We start from the raw sequence: 20756 nt of genomic DNA, 5'->3' as shown, positions 1-20756 counted from the left end.
TGCTGTGACAGAAAGAAACTCCTGTTCTGTGAGAGTTTGAAATGCAGCAGGACATACCAAAAACCTCAAAAGTTTGTCATCCCTGAGAGCCATAATTCCCTGCAATCTCTCAGGCGTTTACAGTGTAAATTAGCAGACAGGCTGATGCACACTGAGAACAAAATCTGGGGCAGTACCAATCTTAAAGTGTCCTAGTTAAGGTCTACAGGGATTTGTAATCTTGTTTATATTGACATCTTAAAATACTAAGAGATGTGTCCTTTGTGTCAGAAGGGTGCTGGGTGTGAGGAACCTGATACAAAATTAGGGCTTGTTTTCTCATGTACAATAGGCTTTGATTACTATCAGTGGTTTTCTGTTTTTCCTTGTCTGTGTCCTGTTTGCAGCTTTCCCTGGCTCTGTGAAGGGGCCTTTCAAAGTTCAGCTGATTGCTGATAGGGCAGAAAAGATAATTTTGAGGGAATGAAACACTCAAGCTGCATGTGTAGCTTGCCACTGGGTAGAATATGGAAGAATGTAAAGAGACATTTCAAGAGTAGTTTTGGCCTAGGTCTGCAGTTCTTCTGGTGTCCCAGTGTCCTTATTTGTTTGTTAAACTGGGAATTTGTAAACTTGAGGGACCTGAAGACTTAACCCTTTTGTTGTCTTCTTGCCATACTAGTAGAAGTGGTCTCGGATTTTCCACAGAGAGGACTGAGAGGGAAAGTGCCTTTTTATTTACCAGTGGAGAAATTGGATTGTGATTGGAAATGGATACAACATTTGCCTTCAAGTAAAATATGTTACTGTAACCTATTTATGAGACCCTCAGTTGAGGTATCTGGCATCTTTGGTCAATTCTAAGTGATGCAGTTTACAGGAGTTAGGTCCATCTTTACCCAATATTGTCCTAAATTTTTATTAGCTGCTGCCTTCAGAACACAATTTCATTTGTTTGCTGCAGTAGTTTATTTTGCAGTTCTGCAAGTGAACGTAAATGTTCTAGTTAACTTTGGATATTAAAAGGAAAGGGGTGTGGACAGGTTATTAATATTGCTATTTAAAACAGAAAAAATATAGCTGAATTAATACTTAATGAATTTAGGGAACAAGAAAGTGTATTCAGTAAGAAGTAGCAGAGCGTTATAATAATGAGACTTATTTCAAATGAGTAAAGGGAAGTTTTAGAGGGAAGTTGGATGTAGGAAGAAGGTTTCCAGCAAAGCTAAGCTGTGAAATAACCTGTGGGGAGCCCAAGGGGACTGTCTCTTGAGAGGTTTAACAGGAGAGTGTACAAAACCAAATGCAGCTAGGAGGAGTTTGTCCAGTGGCACTGACTAAATTGTAGCAGTTATGAGCTACTCTGCTGCAAACATAAATTGTACAGTAGTGGCATGCAGGAACCAGGCAGAGTGAAGCTCTCATTATTAGGTCAGTTGTAGAAAACTTGGCCTTTACCAGCTACTGCTGTTGCAGGGCTATAGGGAAGTGGTGGGTTGTGGTTTATTAAAGCCATGTGGTGTTGCAGGCAAACCAGGCTCAACTTGGAGAATTTTTTTCATAATTTACTGCCAGGTAACATGACATTCTGGCTGCTGACTTGGATGCTGGCTAGGAACACTCCAAACCATACTCCTCTATCAGGCACCGAGAGGAAACACCTGTCTCCCCTCTGCCTCCAGGACAAACTTCCCTTGCTTTTTTTCCTGGGTTAGCCTTGGATCACCCCAGTTCCTTTGGTGAGCTGGCAGGCAGTGCAGGAACTTCATTCTCCTGGTTTCTTACTTATTTTCTCCTTCTGCTCCTTGTCTTACATGGCTTCCCCCACCCTGACATGGTGTTCCTCCCACTCCAGCCACGTTCTCAACATCCCCTTCCATGTGTCTCTTCTGTCTCTCCAATTAGTATTGTTTCTCTTAATTAATACAGATTTGTTTCTGTTGTGCTGTTGATCTTCCTCAGTGTCATATGATATACATATGTATTCCATGGTATAAATGGAATAGTATATTAAATTAATACATCAATTAAATAAATATTCATATAACATGGAATAGTCTATTAAAAAAACCCAAAACTATTCACTTTTGTAATGTTTCTTTTAGAGAATCCCATGTCAGTGTTGTCTTAGTCATGACCACGAGTATTGACAGAGCAGACCAGTTAATTTATACAAGCCCAATGTGGTTATCAATAAACCTAAAAATATAAAAAAAAAAAAAAAAAGGCACCAATATCCCTTCCCAGAAAAACCTCAGGCATGGTCCTTATTCAATGCAATTTGTTTTCCAGTAAAAATCCTGCTGCTGATTCCACATGACAGTGCAGGACTGCTGAGCAGTCAGGCTGATGTGAAAAGTGCCATTCAGTTTTAAAATGAACATTTTTTCCTCTGAAGTCCAGCACCAGTGTCTGTATATACAGTGTGCCAGTGTTTTGATAAGATTGGATATTCTTTTCTAGAAAGTGCAGGAGCTGGAGGCTTTGAGCTGTGCCTGCAGCTGATGGAAGCCCAGCAGCCCCTCTCTGGGGACTCCCTCAGGGCTCAGAGAAGGCTTAGCCTGTAACAGATGACTTCTGCAATCAAGTATTTTAGGAATGGGAGAAATGTCCAAGATCTCTTCACAGATAATCATAACAAAAGCTGTTGAAGCGGATTTTGAAAATTAAAAAGGTGGAATGTGTTTGGTATTCATAAAAAATCAGGGGTTTGTTTGTTCAGTATTTCCTTTTTTACTCTCCTCTTGTTGGATATGTTGTATCTTTATGGTCAGCATTGTATGAATGTTGACACTGCCCCACACAAAAAAGCAGTTCCTCTCTATCCTATCTTGGAACCTGGCTAAGTTTTAAATTAAATATCCTCAGTATTTTCATTGTGGACTGTTCTTTCACCAGCCCTTTTCTTTACCTTGTAGATAAATTCTATTTGCAATTTTTTCTATCAGCAGTCATTGATAAGGGAGTAACTTCGGGGAAAAAGAAAAGCCTAGAGGAGTTTGAGTGTCTTGAAGCTCATAGCAGACATTCCAGTAATGCCTCAGGATCTGGGATTTCCCCCTCCCCCCTCCTGGAATTATTTAACTGATTTGGTACTACTTTGGAATGGTTAAAAAAGCTACTAAAATAAATTCCTTATTCCTTGGGTGGGGACAAGTTCCCTAATATAACTAGGAATGTTTAAAAAGGTATTTTATTTCTTTAAACTGTTTATGTAATGTCTGTATTGATTTGTCTATTTAGAAGTGACAATTTTATGAGTTATTTTTATAGCTAATGAATTATTGGAGGTCTTAAGACAGTAAAAGAAAGCAAGAAATTCAAATGACAGTGTTTTTATAAGTAAATAAGAATTTAAGTTTTAACTGTGCTTTAACTGTTGTTGAAGCACATACCTGAAAGTGTATTTTTTATGAATATATCCTTGTATTTATTTTGTATTAAACTCTTCAGTTATAACTACAAGGACAAAATAAGTTGATTCTCTGCCCCACATAATGTTAAGGTTGCATGGTCACAAGAGCATTGGCTGATTGAAGTTTGCAAAACAGCCCAAACTTTGTCCGTGATCCTGAAGTAGGGGAGAAGCTGAGAACAGCATTTTGCAACTGTAAAGGTCAACGCCAGTTTAAAGAGCTGATCCTCTTTGGGCCCTTTCAACACCAGGCCAAAAGTCAGAGCAGGATAAGCCAAATGGCCTCAGTGTCTTCCTAGAACGGCACAGAAAGCTAAAATTTGAGCAAATCTGAGCAGCATCACCAATAAACCCCTGGTCAATGTTCTCCAGGTCCTGAGGGGCTTGGTACTGAAATTTGTAAAGCATTGAAAAACATCCCCCTGAAGAAGAAACATCAGCCAGGTTCATTTATTTTGGTACCTGTTGAAACCACAAATTTCAGTCTGTCAGTCATTTAGGGACCAAGAAAAATATTTTTAAAAAATAAAATGTCCCACACTTTGCATTTTTAGCTGTAAATTAGGATTTATGTTATCTGGTCTTTTAAAGCATCCTTGTGTGTGTGTATTCTTGATGATGCTTTTATATTTCTCTCTCTGTGTATCACCCAGCTGAGAAGGAGGTTCTCTTTGATAAGAAAACTCGTAAAGACCACAGTTTTGCTTTTCTAAGTAAAATAAAAAAAAAATTGTTTTTTGGGATTTGGGGCAGGTACAGCTCAAGTCCAAATTTTACTGCTCCTCATTGGGAAATACAGATTCTGACCTAAATACTTGCGGGAAATAGTAAAGCTAAGAAGATTTTCAGAAGGGAGAAAGTGTTTTAGTGTAGAAAGTATTTTAAGTGTTCAGACATTAATAGTTATGAAATAGAAATAACAGAAGAAACTGCCATTTTCTTACTGCAACTTTCCAAAAACTTTCCTCCTTCCATTGTTCCCTGATGAATGCCAGCAGCAGAATTGTTCTGGTAACTTTTGGTGATGAGCTGTGAAAATCATAGCAGACATGACATCATTCAAAAAATTAAAGAGTACTTTTATTTCTTCAGCCTGCACCATAGCAGTTCTTTTCAGACCTTGTTATTTTCAAGGTTTTTGTTAACTTATATTAGTATATGTTATCTTATAGCAATAACTTACATTGTCACAATTTGTGGTCTGACTTGGATGATTCACTTTACACATGTTTTTCCTTTTACTACCTGCTCAGTAAATGGGAACTGGATATATATTTAGTGTGGCAGATGCTGTTATGGTGATAAATATTCCAGGATCAGTATAGTGAGACTGGGCAGATTGGAGGTTTATTTTGCAAGGTTGTTCAAGTGGGTTTTTATCCCCTGAAGACTAAGGAGTGGTACAATAGAAGTACCAGTGGTAGAAAATACAGATGTAGTCTGCCCCTCACCCCATTCATGAGGCTTTCTCCAAAATGTGGGTTAGATTCTTGTGTTACTCTTACAGTAGCTCTGTGCTGATTCTGATGGAATTGTACTAATTCACAGCAGCTGAGAATGTGACTCATACCCTTAGTCTTTATCCCATGAGCCTGTTAAAGCAGAGAACATGCTTTGAGAATAGTTTGCTAATGATGGAGATTATCACGTTGCCAGAGGCGCTTTTCAAATAGCAGAATTCATTCTTTCTTTTGCTGACATGAGACCTACCTGCTCTTTTCCATCAAACTTCACTCTTTAGAAAACATAGTGCATTTTTATTAGCACCAGTGCATTCCTACAGCATGCTCCAAAAATGAGTTAGGGGAGCCAAGAAACTGAGAGCTCAGTCAAGGAATGAGATACTCCATTAAATGTCTCCAAATGAAACTATTGATTTTTTTTTTCCTTCAGTATTATTATTTTACCCTGAGCTTTTTGATAGGGAGCAATATGATGAGCAACCAATTATCCCCTCTTGGATTCTATTTCTTGGTAATTTGTATGTAGCCTTGCTGGAAAATAGTCCTTGTCTCTGAAGTATTCTGTGTGCATTCCTTAGTATTTTCTCCTGTGTGCCTGTTGAACCACATGGCCAAGAGCAATAATTCTTGCACAGCTCTCCCTGCTGATTTGGGTGGGTACATGAGTGAATTCTCTCCAGATAAGAGCTGTGAGGACAGGTCTCTGAGGGTTCTTGGCAGCAAAAGAAGTTATGCTGAGATTTTGAAAAATAGAAACAAAGAAGCATGGTTGATGTAATTTGGTAATAACCAAATGGCATTAAAAAAAAAGGGATTTTATATAATTGTAATTTCAAAGATTTAGTAGGAGAGTAATGGAATCAGGGTTGGAAGACAGTTAAGATCATCAAGACAAGCAGTAAACCCAGCACCATTTCTGTAACCCCATAACCACTATACCACATCACCCAGTGCCAGATCCAGACACCTCTTAAACCCCTCCTGGAATGATGACTCCACCACCTCCCTGCACAACCTGTTACAATGCCTGACCACCCTGAAAGTGGAATTTTTTTCTAATATCTAATCTAATCTCCTCTGCCTCAGTTTAAAGCCATTTCCTTTTAATGCAATGAAATCTGCACATCAGAGTTCAAGGAAAGAGCTCCAAGGCTATGAGAAGAGTTGCAAAGTTACTGTTCACAGTGACATGGAACCACAGTTCTTAATTTTCTAGGCACAGTAAGTATTGCCAAACATGTTAAGTGATGTGGTCATGTCCTAAAATAGCAGTGAAACATTTATTCTTAACAGTGCAATTACAAATGTCAGTCATATTGCATTTTATTTATGCTGGTCATTCAGCAGAGACTTGCTGTCATTTTCTTCTTCTCAGTTTTGTGAGACAGGGGCAGACCCTCTTGTCAGGAGAGTGGCTAAACTCTTCCCTCCCTTGGGAAGAAGTGTGCCAAGCTCAGCCTCTTACAGCTGCCAAAGACAAATCTTTATTTAAAAAAAAGTTTAGATCTCTGTTATTAGAGAAAAGTTGTGTTTCTTTTCTCTTTTTCCTAAGTATACAAATACACCTCATTTTGACAGTCTAGAATTTTTCATAAGGCATTATAAAGATTTACCATGGGAACTGAATTCTCTGAATTCTTTTCTCTCCATTGGAATCTTGTATTATGTGCCATGGATTCTGCCTTCTAATATGTGATACACTTGCCTTGACTGATTTTGCTGCAGAATATTCATTGCTAATCATATTGAGGAACTGCTGTTAAAAAAACCCCACAAATTTCAGCTCTATTTAACATTCTTTCTTTTTGCCCCAAAAAACCCTGAGGATATTATCTTTATTTTTGGAGAGAAGTGGTGGTTTTCTTGGGCTGGTTATTAAGATTGAAAATGCCTTTTTTTTAGGTCCATCTTCCTGGCATTAGACAATTTTTTTTTTTTTTTCTCTTTGTATGCTTCCACGGGGAACTGCTTTTACAATATTTTAATTGCGTTTCTGTATGACAAAACCTGTTTTGGAAACACAACAAACACATGAGTTATCAGTTATGGAATTCCTGATAAGTTGAAATGAATCTTTGCTTACTATGCAGTTATGCAGTGGTGAGGCTGGTTCAGAGACCAGGATAAATAGGTAATTTTATTTAAACATTTGTGACAGTGGAAGAGTACCTTGGATCTGCTGTAAAATTGGCTTAGTTCTGTCCATTCTGACTGAGTTTACAGTTCTGCTTCCATGGTGGAAGTGAACACTGGTCTGTGAATTTGTCTGCACTCTTGGTGGTGGCTGTGTTGTGAGTCTTTGCGTGCGTGCATTTGAACTTGTGTCCAAAAGCATGAGCTGTCCATGGCAGTTTGCAGTATTTGCTTCCTTAAAGTGAGGTCTTATTTTTGCAAGAGCATGTGGTCAGAAGTGTTGCTTTAGAAGGCGTTTTGGTTACTACAAGGAAGTCTTCAGTACCTTTGTTGTTCACTTTTTCTCACACTTGCTATTTCAACAAGCATTCTTTGTCAGCCTGATGGGGAAAAGTGATTATTTATTCAAAGCTGTTTCATGAAAATTGTCCAAACCAGATGTAGCAAAGGGAGAGGAGCCACAACTTCTCTCTGGTGGTCACCTGTGAGCTTTGCAATTGCATATATTTGCAGGTCTCTCGTGTATTTAGTGGTAGGACTTCACCAGAAGGAGGAAGTGCCTAGAAGTTACATCTCTATCGGTTACCAATGGATTTTTCTGTGACTTGGACTGTGCATTTCATTTCTTTTGCAACAGTACTTAAGATTTTCTTCTCTTTAGTTATACTATTTTCTTCCCTTTCCCCTTGTGTTATTGTGATGATCTAGTGTGTGGTTCTCCTCTCACTTTCATTTCATGCATGGTCATCCTGTGGAAAGAAGAAATGTTCTGTTGTTACTTGTAATTCAGAATGGTCTTATTTTCTTTCCTAAATCTGTGTCACAGTGTTACCCCTTTCTTTAACTTAGCTTTATTCTAAGCTTATTCTTAGGACTAGAGTTGAAATTTGAATTTTAAATCCATTCTTTCAGCTGAGTTAGCCCAGGCTGCCACTTCAGCAATCCCCTGCAGATATAGAAGGAAATGAGATGAATGCAATCCTGCAGATTTGATGGCAAACACAAAAATAAGCTGCAGGATAATTCTGCCAACTAAGGACAAATAATGTGTTTTTTTGTTAACAGCTGCTGCTGCTTGATTTCAGTAAAAGATCATCCAGTGTGTACTAGGAATTCATAAAGTACTTCCTTGTATGAAAAGAGCTATTAGGTAGCAGAACTGAAAGAAATGATTGACTATGTTAATATGGTTTAATTTATACAACATTCATGAAGCAATATGCAATGGTTTTGAGTTACTGCTTAAGCTCTAAAACATAAGTATGTGCATAATCATTATTACCTCATTTATTTCCTACTAAATGTAGCATTTCCAGAAGATGAAAGTAACTGAATGTAGGGAATGGTCAGAGTGTGTTTCACAGGTTGTAAAGGATGCTAAAGGGGGGGACAGATTTTAGAAGTGCAAAGATGCTGCTTCTCTTGACCCAGTGAAGGATCCACCAGAATAGGATTTGAGACCCCTGAAGTTTATTTCCTCAAAGAGGCAAGTGTAGGTACATAATGCTTTGAACTTCAGCAGTGAACAAGTATATATTGCTGGAACAATACCATCTTAGGTAATTTTTGTTCAAATGTGCTTTGCATAGCACATGAATTTTAATACAGATGAAGCTGCCAACATGCAAACCATGGATTGCTGTTAATTTATGGTGTAAGTTTTCTGCACAGGAAGGAACCTCTGAGCAGTACTTCAAAACAGGAGATATGTGTTTAAAGAGAAAATCCTTGGTATTTTAGACATTTATCAAATGTAAATCAGAAGCAAAGCATTCTCTTTCATTTGCCTTTTAGACTCTTGGGAATTTTAAGGTAGCTTAGGCTAATTTTTATCTTTCTATAAAAACTTGGTTCTGAGAAGACATTTTTAACCTCGGTGTTCATTTATGTGCAATTAAAGTGACATCAAAAATCATTAGAAATGCTGATGTGCTCAGTTCAGCAGATAATAAATTTTCTCAAAGGTGTTCTGATTCCATGCTGGGGAAACTTCCAAGTTTTTGTATAGAGCACACCTTTCCACTAAAAAGCGAGGATGGCACATCTTTTTAGCATTTGGCAGTGAAAAAACACTTCTGTGTTTTTTGCTATGAATTTCGTGATAATTTTTCATATTGGCAATAAAAACTTAACAAAGTCATCTTTCAAGCAGCCAAGTGCTTTACTAAAAATTCACCATTTTGAGATTTAGTTGAATTTGATAAAACTTGAATTTTATTTTGTCTCATCTCTTAGAGTTCACATTGCTTGAGACTTTCTGGACAGGAGCTACATGTTCATGGCACTGGGCTGTGCAAATTGGCAGCAACATCCACAGAATCCACAAATAATAATTGCAAATAAAACCTAGTCACAAAATTACATGTGGTCCAACCTTTTGCCTGCATTAAATTCTTTCTTGCAGCATGTTTCCTGATAATTATATTGTGGAATGTCACACTGGCTTATCCCATATGTTAATTAATTGCTTTGGCTTGCTTATGAATTTTAACAAAACTTCTGAAAGCTGTTTTTTAATCTGCTGTAGTCACTACCCCCATACTGTGCAGAGGTTGTTTGGTGAAAATTCCAAGTGAATGATTACAGTAGCAGAGCTCCAATTATTTTGAGACAGGCTCAATCAAAATTGTGAGTTTGTAAGTACATTGTGAGATAGAAGGAAGGAAATGAGCCATAGAATTTTATCTGTGAAAAACAACAGCTTTCTTACCTTCTCTTTAATATTTTCAGAAATCTTTTCCATATATTATTGATTTTGAAAATAACACTTTTGCTTTAATTTCCTTTGAAAAGCTGGAAGATTAAAGCAGTATTCATGGTCAGGATTCATCTGCAAATTACCTTGAAGGTGTGATTCTGTTGCCAAGTACTGTTGTACATATCCATAATACCCCATATTGCCCTGACAGCTTTATGTGCCATGCATCAGACACTGAGGGGGAGGCAGACCTAATAGTGCACCTTGTTAGTGTGTTTATTGCTGTAGAATTGGTTTCCCAGTGTGAATATCCTCATTTTTTTGTGTCTAGTAAAGCCATAGACTCCTACAACTCACTCCTGACAAATCACACAATTTAAAACTGTACCTGTTTGGGAAGATTTACTTTTTCCTAATATATCTGGATTCTGTAATGGTGCAAGTTGTTACTTCAGCAATCTGAGTTTCATATTGTACAGCAAGACAACTCCATTTGTACTGAAGCTCTTTGTGTTCAGACACTTCTCAAGTGAATTCTTCCCTTCTCATACCTTACCTGTGTATGATCACTCTTACAAATTCATTTCGCATCACTTTTGGTTGTGAGTTTTATACCTTACTGATGTTTTTGTGGATGTTTCCTCACAAATTTATTGATCATGAAGGTTTCAAAATGACACAAATGACTTTTTGAAAAATTTTTTTAAATACTTCTTTCAAAGTAAGTCTCCTGGGTAATAGCAAGTATGTTTTCCTCATGGATTCAGACACTTAGAAGTACCACAACTAACAAGCTGAATGCACAGCATTTGTTTCTTCATGATTAACTCAATGAGGCCATGAAGATCAGTGTTCTGCAAGAAACTTCTTCCAGATTTTATTGAAAATGTGGCACCAAATATGATTTCGAAATACTTTTCATTTAAAAGGAAACTCTGTGCTGTGATACAAGGTGATGCTCTTGCACTTAGAGTAGAGCGTGAGAAAATAGAGTAATAGTTTGAGAAAACCTTTTGCATGGGTACTGCTTTGCAGGCTTTGTGAAGATTAAAGCTTTTTAATGTCTGTGTTACACTGGGTTCAGTAATATAGAAATATTGAATGTAATTGACTTTTTAATTAGATGACTTGTGTGTGTCACAGTTATTCCCACAAATATTTCATGATAACAAGCCCCAGATTTCTTCACAGTGCCCTGGCCAGTTCTGAAATAGAAATTGAGAAATAAAAATATAACATACCAAAAGATTGAACATTACAATTCTTCAAGTAATTAAGCTTTGGAGTATTTTTGGTCTTATTGTGGTCAATTTTTTTTTTCCCCCAATGAAAATTTTGTTGTCAGGCCTTTTCCACCTTGTAACTGTGAAGTAATGAATTGATCTTCTGGAATTTAGAGTTCTGGGGTGACTGGTGCACCAATTATTGCACTAAATATCTTCCTCAACTGAATCTGCAAAGGACAGAGGAGGCTTTGCATTTCTTAAACTTACGCCAAACCAGAAACAGAAAGATTCTGTGATTTGATGATTTGAGTCAGCAGGGAACATACTTGGGATTCAAATACAAATGTAGGAAAAGAATGAATCTGTTGAGTGTCTAATATAAGAAAGTCTTTCCTTGTGTTTCAATTGAACAAATACATCAAAGTGCTCTTTAAAGATTACTGATCTAAACAGCAGCAGTGGGTAGGGGACTGAAGCTTGTTAAATCTTAGACTTCTCAGTTTATTTCAGCTACCACTGTTGCTCAAGGAGGCTAATTACAACACATGCTGTAATGGTCAAAACCATAGATGTGCATATTTAATGTTCTGAAGTGACAGATGATTATGCATTTGACATCTTTTTTTTTAAAGTTTTCTTGAAACATTCATGGAAACCTGTATTAGCCAGTGTGGTGGACTTAAAGATGTAAGATCCATTCATCTCTTACAACATAATAAAAAAAAGGCACTTTCAGTCAGATTTAATAAATGAAGTCTTGTCTTTGACTGTAGAGACCTCACCAGAAGGTGAAAGTAGTCCAGAGTGAAGGATGGGAGGATGGCTGTGGGCTGGTGCTGCAGATCACCACCAGTGAGGACCATGGGTAGAGATCCTGAGTTCCAGTCAGACCTTGGAATCCAGTGTTTGCTTTCTTCCACTGAGACATCTTTGAGGAACCTCATAGTAGGGTGACCATCAGGCACCTCAGTGTAGTTGGGATTTGATCTTGCAGCTGGGGTTTGATCTGGGTTTGTAGCTCCCAGACCTGGAGAGGAGATCTTCAGCCCTTTCTCTTAGTGCTGTGAATGCTTGGCAGTGACAGGCAGAGCCCTGAGCTGCTGTTGGGATCCCACCTGGCTGCAGTTGGGAACTCTTGTCTTGCAAGGCACAGACCAGCTGTAATGATTGTTAATTCCTGGCTTGTTCAACAGCTGACTTCACCTATTCAGATTTTATTTAGTGGGGACAGCAGAGTGTTAAGATCCCATTTCTGCTGAGTCCTTATTTTCATGACTTCAGTTAAAAGTATCCCTGTGAATCCTCTCTTGGATATCCTGGATTGTATAGTTCCAAGCTAATTATGTTAATCAGTTCTGTTCTCTCAGGATCCCCTAAATGAATATTACTTCAGCTATTAAAGGAAAAGTCATCTTAGGCAGGATATTGCAATATTATGTTAATACTGTTCATGATTTCCCTTTATGATTTGGTGAAGTATGCAGATAACAACCATGGAGAAATGCAAGTTTAAACAGACTGGGAATGGTTGGAGAAGATTCCTTTTTAAAAGAAATAATTAAGGTGTAACAGTATTAGATTGACTTGGCTAAAGAAGGAAGGAAAAGATGCATCATTATAAAGAAGAAATAGAAGGTACAATAAAATAACAGATTCATAGACATGAATTGATTTTGTGTCTGATTCTCCTTAATAAAAAAAACCTCTAAAGTTTCTGCATAGAAAACACACTAAATGGAAATATATTTATTTAAAGTACTACCTTTAAGGGCTTTGCACTGAAAAGCCTGCACTGCTTTTCCCTCAGTCCTTGCAGGTAGATTTTAATTTTTATATATGTGAGGATGGGGGCATAGTTGATGCTATTTTGTTAATGGAGAGGGAGAACTCCAGGAACTCCTGCATGTCCAGTGAGTTACTGAGCAGTCCCTGGCAATTCATTTGGCTTCTGTGCTGTTTGCCAGGTGCTCAGCAGCATCTTGGGGAATAAAAACAGGGGGCTGCCTTAATGTGCTGCTGTGGAATGTCAGTGTAGCAGCTCAAAAAAATAATGAACAATCTGGGCATAAATCTGATATTGGATTAATTTGGTGTCTGCTTCCCAGGATGTGAGGGCAGCCTTTTCCTACTCAGGAGGTTCAGCCATGCCTTTTCTTTGTAAGACTGATGATAACTTGCAAAACTAGCAGAGAGCCATTCCTTAATGAATCGCTAGAACTCATTCTTCCTTTGTGAAAAATAAGATTTGAATAATCTTTCATGTGCTCAGCTTCCATGCCAGTGTGAGGAGAAGCTGTCAAGTGGTACCAGTTCAGCAGAGGAGCTGCTGTGGCCGCTGTGAGTCCACGGGGATGCGGAGCTGGCAGATCCTTGCCTTGCAGGCAGTGCTGCAAGAAAAAGGGTTTGTTGTGTGTCCAGCCAGCTGCTGGTGTGACCTCGAAGGGCTGGAAGAATGAGGCTGCTGTGGGAGGCTCGTGGAGGGTAGGCAGGGCCTGCAACTGTCACTGAAGAATTGGAAATTTTAAGTGATGTGAGAAGGCCTAAGCAGTCTTTGTGTGTCAAACCAAACAACAACCACCCCAAGCGGATTGTATTATATTGAATTTTTTCTTCCCCTTTGCTTTTTCTTTCCACTTCAAATAAACTTCCTATAACTTGTGGGTGATATTTGGCATACAAAGGGCCTGCTTTCAGCTGATTTAGTTATATGAGAGCATGCACAATGCTATAATTTTGTTAACATTTACAAGTAACACTGACAAGAGGCTGTTTCTAGTCTATTAGATGTATATCAAGAGTTTTTTTTGATTATGTTGTTATTCAGCAAGAAAACTTGCAGATATTTGTTAAGTGTTTCTAAATGAACAAATTATGCTTTTTGCAGTGCTCTTCAAATGCAACAGTCTTGGTTTTAAAATTAGTTTCTGAGCTGTGGACTGGAAAATTTGACTTGTGCGTAGTGTGTATATTGACTTGTGTGTGTTGTTAGACTTGTCCGTTAAGGTGTTGATGGGAGCAAGTTTTTCCATGAGATGAAGTGGTTCAAATATATTTCTGCATTCTGTATTTCTTTATTCAAATATAACTTCTGAATCTGAAACAGCATCTTATAAATGCAATGAGATTGAATACAATTCGAGTGTTTTGCATCAGAGTGTTCTTACACTGACTGCAGCCTTCACTGCTGTAGCCTTCACCAAGGTCACCCTTGCACAGAGTAGATACAGGTCTAAAGTACTGGTGGTTAATAGTTTCTCTGTAGAAAGCTATAATGATGTGGGTATGAGGTTTTTTCCATAATATCAAGACTCAGTAGGAACTTTTAAAAGTATTTCACGTGTTTCCTGTGTTTTAGTCTCTTTTAAACATGGTTTTGTTGGGTGTGTTATTTATCTGACCTCAAGAGCAGAAGGGAGTTGCTTGTTACAATTGAGCTGCTGTGTTTTCAGAAGCTGCAGGGGAAGGCAGGCTCTCTTGGCAGCAAGGTGGTCCAGTTACTTTTGAGAGGAAAAGAACAAATTTCTTTGCTATGAAAAACAGAAGTCAGAGGCCTCAGAATGAAATGAAAGGAATGGAAAGTCTGAAGATTTATCAGGTTGCTCTTCAAGCTTTCAATTCCTAAGCTGCCTTTTTAGGCATAGTGTAAGAAGTGAGAAGACTTTAAATTTTTAGTATTAATTAGGTACCTAGTAACAAAACTAATTTCTTTTTCTGCTACTTCCTGCTTGTTACTTAGAGTGAGATTTGTAGTTTTGAGAACCTGTGAGTTAACTCTCCTGAGTCAAGCAAAGTCTCAATGCCTTTCCTTGAGCACAGTAGTGAAGAAGGAAGCTTTTTCTTTGCTGGTAAATCAGCTAACAATAGTATGGTCAAAGAAAACAAAACAAGAATCCTTTGGGTTTCAGTTCAGTAGTACAGCACAGAGTGCTTTTCCAGAAGAAAAAATGTTTTCTTGAACTATGCAATGTTTTTCTTAAGTTATGCAGCTATTTTGATTTAAAATCCTAGTTCTGCACTTAAAATATTAGTTCTTTACAGTTCAGAATTCTTGTTCAAATTCTTGTTCACTTGTTACTACAAATTGCTGGTGTAAGTGCTGACTTGTAAGAGCCTATATAGAAATGATTTTGTGCCAAGAACAACCAAGACTAATATAAACTTTGTCTTTATTTTCAGTCCAGAGGAGCTTCCTGTCCATGATGCAGTGATAGAAAAGGTAAGTCCACTGTCCTCCAGGTTTTACTAGTAAGTAAACATTTACAGATTTACAGATTTTAAAAATATAAATCATTGTGAAATGAGTTGATGAAGCCTTTTAACAATTTGCATTTCCAGAGGAGCACATTCTAAGTCCCCTAAGAGCTGTGTCCTTGAGGCCACATTAACTCACCCACAGATCCCTGGGGGCCCACTTGTTTTTACATTTGCTCCTGTCAGTGAGAGTGAATATTCCTCTCCCATTATGTGGCCTGGTGAAGGAAATGGAGCTACTTAAGTGCTCATACCCAGGAGTGAAAGCTGTGATCCTGTGCCAGGAGCTGCCATCAGCAGTGCAGGGGGATGGATGATGTGAGCGAGGTGGTGGCACTGACACCCAGGTGTGTGCTGCTGTCCTGAGGAGCCTGGGCTGCCTTGCTGCTTTGGGAAATGCTGACAAATATCCTGCTGGTGTGGTGATCTCCCTTGTATTGCTGAATTGCTGAGCTGGGTGTATTTCAGAAGTGCAGGTCCTGTTGGCAGCTGCTGCAGGTCCTAGTCCAAAAATCCTTCTGCTGCTGAAGGGTTCTGGAGAAGTAGTTTGACAGCTGATGTATTTGGAATGTGGAAAAATAATGGGGAACTGTATTTCTGCTTGTCTGGGCCTAGCTTATGTTGGTATTTCTCCTTGGTCAGTCAGGTCTATTGTTACCTCCAAGACCAAATCAAATCAGAAAACTCTATCAAAGTATTTAAAGTTGTAAGTTTAAGTTGTAAGCTTAAGTTATCCCTCTGGCTGCACAAATCAGTAGAATACACAGAAAAAGGATGGAATGACTTATTTCAAGGCTGCTCAGCTCTTTGAGTGTTAAGAGCAGCAGTGCTTCTGAAAATTAATTATTTTGTGCTTCAATTATATACTGAAGCTAGTAAGAGATGCTTACTGTGAAAGAGTAGAACTTGTCTCTTTTGTTTTGCCTTGGTTCATGTGTGGTTTTGCATACACAGCCTGAAATAGTTGCCTTTTCCTGCCATGTTTCATTACATTTAATAACACAGTGATTGTATGTATAATTTCATTTCCATCAGAAGGACACAGCAGGGGGGGTGAGTCTCTGAGCAGAAATATAAGGCAGCTTGCAGCTACTTTGGTAGATGTGTTTTGAATTCTGATTAACTGTGGCTTTGTAGTTAGCCTTAAATTTATGAGGGAAATAGTGTCTTGGTTCTCTGTCCCAATTCTGTTTATGCTGTCTCTAAGTGTCAGCATAGAAACTGTATTTATGGAGTCAGTGTTAAATTGCAAGTCTAGTGTGTTTTAATAATCATCCAGTGATGCTCCTGCATTAGACTCCTGGTTACACTCCTGATGGTATCCTGACCTCTGCTGGTCTGAGCTTTATCTGGCTCCTGTCAGAATCTGCAATTTTCAAGATAGCATCCATAAGGATTACTGTGTTATGTTAATGTAGGCTAAGATTAAAAGCTTTCTGCACAATGTCTTTTGAAGTCACTCAGCAGAATTGTTTATGCTTTCCTCTTGCCTTGTGAATTTTAAAAAATATTCCTAACTCAAGTTCCAAATGATATGAAAACTTATGTAAAAGGTTGATATCCTTGTGAATTTGGAATCTGTTCTTCAGATACCAAAAACCTCTTAGTCTGGGATTTCTGTGTGTATTTGTGTCTGTGTATTTTTGGTCATAATACCTTTACTCTGCATTAAGAGTAATAATTACTCATTTTGGTGCTTCATTACTTTGCTGCACATTTGATGCCTTAAATGCATCAAATCATTGTCCTACATTATGAACTAGTTAACCTTGACATGAATAATCCAGCACATCTCAGATAAGACAAGGGGAGGAAAGATTTTCTGGAAGAGGAGACAGAGAACCGACCTCAGGAAATCTGGAGTCTGGGTCTGACTGATTTTGAAGTTCTGTGAAATGTTGTGCAAGTAATTTTCAGTTAGGTTTTGTCATTGGTTTACTTGATTATAAATTCTCTGGGGAGCAATTCAGCAAGCTCTGGTTTTGTGGGAGGTTTCTGCTGAAGCATTGCTTTAAGCCTCAGCCCTTGGCATGCATGCTCTCCAGGAAGGTGGAGTGCTGCACATGAGAGGATGCTTGGCAACTTCATGATTTTTGTGCTTTCATTAGTGCATTGTTTACTGACATGAGACTAGGAAACCAGCTCTGCTTCAATTAGGGATTCTGTTACTCCCAATGGCAAAAATGCTTCAAAGTGTAAAATGTACTCAGAAGACAGATAAATGGATTTTTTTTCCTTTTTTTTTGGTGACAACTACATGTAACTTGTCTGAAAGAGTAGTAGCAGCATCCCCCTGCTCTGCAATGAGCTGCCTCAGATCTGTCTGTGTTTTCAGTGTTGTACCTGTTAGACATAAAAGTGAACATAATTCAGACAGGAAAAGAAATAGCTAAAAGTTTTCAAGAACTGAACACAGAAATAATTGCTATTTTGACTACAGTAGCATCACTTGAGAATGGGTAAATTGACACAAAGACATAAAAGCTTGAACAAACATACAATTGAAGTGAGCTTCTGGCTCAAAAGACCAAAAATCTTGAAAGCAGATCAAACATACAAACAAAAAGACTGTGATAGCAGATAGGGTTTTATTTTTCTTACCAATTACATGAACAACCTGTTGAGGGCAGAGACCTTTCCTGACTTCCTGTTATTCCTGCAGGAATAAAAACTATGCCTAAAGAACAGCTGCTTTAAGACATGTTGAAAATGCTGATTCCTTAAAGGGGTTGCAAGTGTGAAGGAGAATTGGAAACAGTGTTGTGAAATTTTGGAAACAATAGTTTTTCTAGCCTTCCCCTCTAAAAAGTCTTAAGAAATGTCTTTAAAAAAAAATACAAAAGCTTTTATTTGTGATAATTAATTTGAGATATTGCCCATTACAGCCAGAACCTGAACAGGAATTTGGGCAGTTGATTGCAACATGAGTAGTTAGAGAAGGTTGAATAAGTAGGGGCACTTCTTTCCCCATTACATTTTTATACTTGTGTCAGGCTTACAGAATTTGAATTCAAACAAAAAATAACTTGAAAACCCAAACCAGCTTCTTTCCGGGACATTTTGTGGGCCTATCATACATAGTTGGGGTGGACCTAAACTTCATCAAGTTATACTTGTGCTAATGCAAGGCTTTGGGCTCCTGGATTAAAGAAGTTCAGGAAGTTAAAGAAGCCCACTTTATTGCATTGACAGCTAAGAATGCACAAATTCTGATGAGTAAAAGCTAGAAGTAAAATTAGGATTCTGTTGGGACAATAAGTAGTAATTTTCTTTTATATTCCCCTCAACATTTTGGATGCAATTGACTTTATAAATACTTAATGAAAATATTTATAATTTTTCAGTATCCTGCAGAGCTTTAAAATTAAACTTTTACATTGTTACCAGATTGGATCACTAACTATATGAATATCCTTCCTGTCTTTATTAATCCCTGAATTTGAAGTTGGAGGTAGAGGGGCTGTCCTTTACAATAAAACTAAATAGTTTTTTATGTTCAATTCTGAAGAGAAAGCAGTAGCCACACACATTCATTTTTTTTAACCTTTCCAGTCTGGATCTTCTGCTCCAAAGTTTTATGATAGAGTTGAAACAGTCTCATTTAAAACATGTAACAACACACAGCTAACTATTTACTTTGTATTATTATCAGAGATTATACTTTGCAAAATGTGAAACTGAGTTGTAAAAAGAAGTGCTGAAAGTCTTATCAGGGGAGCTAACAAAATGCAGATTTTTGGTTGTGTGGTGCCAAAGTGCCTTGAAATTCAGTGGGCTAAGATGGCTGATTCCAAGTGCTTGTTTGGTTCCCAAATTTGAGAAGTTGATGGCAACTCTAGCAATATTTTTATAGACAGAAGGGCACTCTCTAAGGTAGTAGGGCTTTACTTGCTAGACTACTTAAGGTAACTATTTATTTTGAGAAAATGGGGTTTGTTTTGATTTGGATTCTCATTCTCTCACCTTGTTACTGAAATATTCTTGTCAGTAAGAAAATTTAAGCTAATAGATCTTCAGAAGAAATCCTTGATGTTAGGTTACAGAGTAATTCAGGTGAAAATGTGCCTGAATTCTTCAGGAGGAGAATTATGGCAAGGATTTCTAGCTTTTAATCTCTAAAAATTAAAGCTTATTCCCACTTCTGCTCCTGCACTGTCACTCTTGCATGCATTTGTGTTTGCTCATTTTTAACTGTGCCTTTTAAGAAGGGATGGTTTGTGTGATCATTTGCAAACAGAAGCTAATGATGTTTAGGGCAAGTCTGGGGAAAGAAGATCATTTCAGAGACAACTAACTTTTAAGGGGCTTGCAGCAGAAATTATTTGCCTGAAAACTGAGTGTAAAAACAAATGGAAGTTTTGTTGTTTTGGTTTTTTTTTGGGGGGTTTTTTTTGGTAACTTGCCAAATATGTAAAAAAAGAAGCTTCTAGAAATCTTGTACTTAACCTCTTCTTATAAAATACAATTCATCTATAGTGCTGAAAAGAAGAATTTCTGCTTGGTTTTTGGTTGGCTGTTTTTTTGGATGTTTTAAATGAATCGATGAAATGAACTCTTTGCTGTTCTCAGATGACTGAATAAAAAATTCATAATGCTCTGTTAAATTTTTTCTTGTTATTTTAAAAAAAGATAGACAACTTTTAATGTATTTGTTTTGAAGATACTAACATTTTCTTATTCCTTTTCAGCAAAAGAGCCTTGAAATTGAAAGAACTACAAAATGGCTTAAGATGTTGAAAAGCTGGGAAAAATACAAGAATAGTGAAAAGGTAAAATTCTGCATGCTTTTGTCATTGGCTGTCATTTTGGAAAGAATGTATACCCTGAAATTAGATTGCCTGTGTTTGATATCTGAAAAAAACCCCAAACCCCACCCTGAAAGAATAAGCTTTTTTGTTCTTCCAAAATGCAATAATACCGAATAACCCAATAGTAATTACCCAACAAAATTGGTGATCAAATGCAAGGAATCGTGTTCAGTGTGCTCATGTGTGCAGAATGATCTGTGGAGAGAGTGGGTCATGTCAGGTGTGCCATTAGGTGCTAAATACTTTCACTTGATTTAAATCTAGGTGGGGACTTCCATGTGAGCAGTTTGTTTGCTGGAATTGTAGTCTTGGTCATTTTAAAATTATGGAAGAATTTCAGCTGGAAAAAAATTTGCTGGAGAGGCTGTACTCCCAACACTGGGCTCTGGGGGGAAGAGGTTTCATAGCAGGTCTTGTGGCTGTTTGGTGGATAATGCACAGAATCCCAAACTCAGATTCCTTCTACTCTTCAGCACAGCTTAAGACTTGTGTTAAGCTGCCTTAACACAAGACAGCTGTCTTTGCATTTTCTGTTGGGGCTTCTGTTGGTATAGCTCAGAATTTAGAAAGTCCATTTCCTTAAAATATTATGTGAATGCATGAAAAATAATTAATTGTTCCCAAAGTTTTTATTATAGTCCTACTTTTTGTCCTCCCATTTTATCTGGGAGGAGCAATTAGGGCTCTTAACTTTTGTGACTTTGTTTCTTTATTTTGTAGCAGTAAGGATATTTTAAGATCAAATATGTTCCCAAGTCAAAGGGACAATAAAAAACCCTCCAT

At 37.7% G+C, this 20756-nt stretch overlaps 1 protein-coding gene across 3 annotated transcripts in view; it reads left to right on the top strand.

The window, feature by feature from the left end:
* The window catches only part of USP6NL (USP6 N-terminal like), a 111911-nt gene that overhangs the window by 55889 nt on the left and 35266 nt on the right, over positions 1-20756 (top strand). For all 3 annotated transcript variants that reach the window (XM_084206286.1, XM_084206287.1, XM_084206285.1), the window contains 2 exons: positions 15091-15130; positions 19854-19934. In XM_084206286.1, coding sequence (XP_084062412.1) covers positions 15091-15130; positions 19854-19934 — 121 coding nt within the window. The remainder of the gene's footprint in view (positions 1-15090; positions 15131-19853; positions 19935-20756) is intronic.

The sequence above is a fragment of the Fringilla coelebs genome, assembly GCF_963513975.1.
Source record: "Fringilla coelebs genome assembly, chromosome: 5".
Lineage (NCBI taxonomy): Eukaryota > Metazoa > Chordata > Aves > Passeriformes > Fringillidae > Fringilla > Fringilla coelebs.
Note: the sequence above shows the minus strand (reverse complement) of the source record. Positions and strands in the feature narration are given on the sequence as shown.